This window comes from Peromyscus maniculatus, chromosome 7 (genome assembly GCF_049852395.1).
Source record: "Peromyscus maniculatus bairdii isolate BWxNUB_F1_BW_parent chromosome 7, HU_Pman_BW_mat_3.1, whole genome shotgun sequence".
Classification (NCBI taxonomy): Eukaryota; Metazoa; Chordata; class Mammalia; order Rodentia; family Cricetidae; genus Peromyscus; species Peromyscus maniculatus.
The window spans coordinates 41,311,931-41,314,691 of record NC_134858.1 but is presented as its reverse complement, the minus strand read 5'-3'; the positions used below and the strand labels follow the sequence as shown (position 1 = coordinate 41,314,691).

The 2,761-nt window shown below is 57.3% G+C and overlaps 1 protein-coding gene across 1 annotated transcript; it reads left to right on the top strand.

Annotated features, from left to right (window-relative positions):
• The first annotated feature begins 676 nt into the window (after positions 1-676).
• On the top strand, positions 677-2,551 carry Upk2 (uroplakin 2). The gene is made up of 5 exons (XM_076575586.1): positions 677-794; positions 1,202-1,333; positions 1,456-1,594; positions 1,843-1,913; positions 2,245-2,551. The coding sequence occupies exons 1-5, from the start codon at positions 719-721 to the stop codon at positions 2,379-2,381; spliced, it is 555 nt and encodes a 184-aa protein (XP_076431701.1). The 5' UTR covers positions 677-718; the 3' UTR covers positions 2,382-2,551.
• Positions 2,552-2,761: the final 210 nt, after the last annotated feature.

Genomic DNA, 2,761 nt, shown 5'->3' with positions numbered 1-2,761 from the left:
TTTCCTAAGGTTTTTCTTCTTTATTCTCCACCAGCTGAGCAATGTTTGCGGTCCCAGTCTGTGTCTGCTCTACAGCCCGACATCCTTGCTGGGCCGAACCAGCATCTACCTCTCCGGAAGCCTTCTCTGGCCTTCCTTGTCCCCACCCTCTAGAGAAATCTGAAGGTTCACAATGACACTGGCAGCTTCTCACAGAGCTGCAGTGTCTTGGGCCTCAGTCAACACAGGAATAGAAACTCCGACTCTAGTATCCCCACCCCAAGCAGCCAATCTCCCTCTCCCCCATTCTTACTAACGGGAGTCCTTTCAACCCCTGGATTTTCCCTCCAGAGCAGGCCAACTCCAGAACTCGCAGCCCTCCCAGGAAGACTCCTACCTCCTTGGGGAGAAGCAGCCTCTATGCAAGGCTGCAGACACACGTAGAGGAACCCTGTGCTTCAGACATGGGAGTTCTCAGAGAAGGAGTCATCCTCCCCAGCAGCTAAGTAAGCTGCCAGGACCCAGCCAGGGCATCCCCCTTTGGGCCTGGGGCCTGCTCCTGGTCCTGAAAAACCTGTTTGGGGGCCCTCCCTGAGGCTACAGTGTTCAAGGGGCAAGTTGGACTGGATTCCCAGCAGCCCCTCCCACCCACCCCAAGACAAAATCAGCCACCCTGGGGCAGGGCCTCATTGGCCTCAGGAAGCCGCAGCCTGTTCTAGGATCCAGTTCCCAGAGCAGTATGACATCCACGCCGCCTGTCCAGACCTTGCCCTTGTTCCTGATTCTGCTGGCCGTCCTGGCTCCGGGGGCTGCAGGTCTCTATTTCTGGTGGGAGTGAGGAGGGTTTTAGAACTCTAGAGAGCGAGCATTGCCTCTTCCAGGCCTCTCGAAGAGGGTGTTGGTCTAGCTGGCTGGGGTTGAGGGCTAGCGATGGTAGTGGCCCGGGTGACAAATTCCTAGGCTTCTTCCTGACCCAGGAGAAGTGTGGGAAGGATTCCAGGTTTGCCGGGGTGGGGTGAGGTCGGGACTGACTGGCTTGTTAGAGTCTAGACTGTCTCCCAGGCAGCTCGGCGTATCCGCCATCTGCAGCTCAAGCCTGCCCTCTGGTGGTCAGATTCGCACGGGCCTGTCCTGACTCTGCGCCCCTTGCAATGACCCCCGGCCAGATCGGAGTTGAGAGTGAGGCTAACTCCAGCCGCGTTCCCTCCTGACTTTATTGCAGACTTCAACATCTCGAGCCTCTCTGGTCTGCTGTCTCCGGCGCTAACAGAAAGCCTGCTGATTGCCTTGCCCCCATGTCACCTCACGGGAGGGAACGCCACACTGATGGTCCGGAGAGCCAACGACAGCAAAGGTCGGCTTCCCTGTACCTGTTTATGCTTCCTTGTTAACCTCTCTTACGATACCCAAGGGCTGTCCGTCCTCCGTGGGACTGCTAGAAGTCTGACTCTGCCTCTCACTCCTATTTCCCATCAGTGGTTAGATCAGTCTTTGTGGTGCCTCCATGCCGCGGGCGCAGGGAGCTAGTGAGCGTGGTGGACAGTGGGGCTGGCTTCACCGTCACCCGGCTCAGCGCCTATCAGGTGACAGACCTAACACCAGGCACTAAATACTAGTAGGTACCGGATGGACACACGTGGGATGCGGAGGGATGCGGAGAGATGCAGAGAGAAGCTGGGGGTGGGTGGGTGCTGGTGAGCATGAGGAAGAGGGGACACCGCTGAAGGATATGGACTGTGGGCCTTCACCCCAGGAGGGCACAGCTGGGGGACAGAGCTATGAAGGTGGGGCCTGGGACCTCGCCTCCCAAGTGCCAGATACGCACTGGGGATCTCTGCTTTCTCCCAACTCCCACCTCTAAAGCATTTCCTACCGAGTGCAGAAGGGGACGTCCACCGAGTCCAGTCCAGAAACCCCGATGTCCACGCTTCCTCGTAAGTAAAATACCTACCTCTTCCCACATCTCAAGTGTCCATCCACCTCCTTGAGCTCCGGACTTTATCCCTAGAGCAAGTTAACTAAATTGCTTTCAGAGCTCTCTCCTGATGAATGTTTGCTATAACCCCCTCCTGTTCGCTATCTGCGGAACTCAAGGCTCCCGGTGTGGAGGAATGGTGTTCTGGTAAATCTCCTTGGTGACTCCCAAGTGTTGCTACGAGAAGTCCATCGTTGTTGCTGAACTGCTGGCTGGCTAGATGGCCAGGCTAAGCTGTGAGCCCTGGCTAGGGGCCCCTCCAACCCACAAAGGTTTTCTTCTTCTGCCAGGAAGGAACATGGAGTCTATCGGCTTAGGAATGGCCCGGACGGGAGGCATGGTGGTCATCACAGTGTTGCTGTCCGTTGCCATGTTCCTGTTGGTCGTGGGCCTCATCATTGCCCTGGCACTGGGTGCCCGAAAATGAGAAGGGGCCCTCCTGCATCACGGCTCCTCCAAGAAGCCCAGCCTGCTTTCTCCCAGGATCCAGTCACTGGTTTTTCTCCGTGTCTTCTCTTCCCTTCTCGCTGCGGTCCCGTGAGAACTGATTTTCCTCATCCGTGTGCTCAGTCCTCACAATAAAGTCTGGCCCGTCCGCGTGAGCGCCTCTGTAGCGGTTCCCCTCATGCACATCTTACCGCATCCATGTCAGTGACAGACGCGTGTCACTCTCTCCAGCCCCAAGCCCTGGGGTGACTTGCCCAGGAGAGAGGCCAGCAGGGACAAAGGCAGTGGCAGCCTAGGAGATGGCTCTAAGTCCCAGACCTGGGTTTCAGCAGGTCACCCAAGCAGGACTCTGGGTTGGGC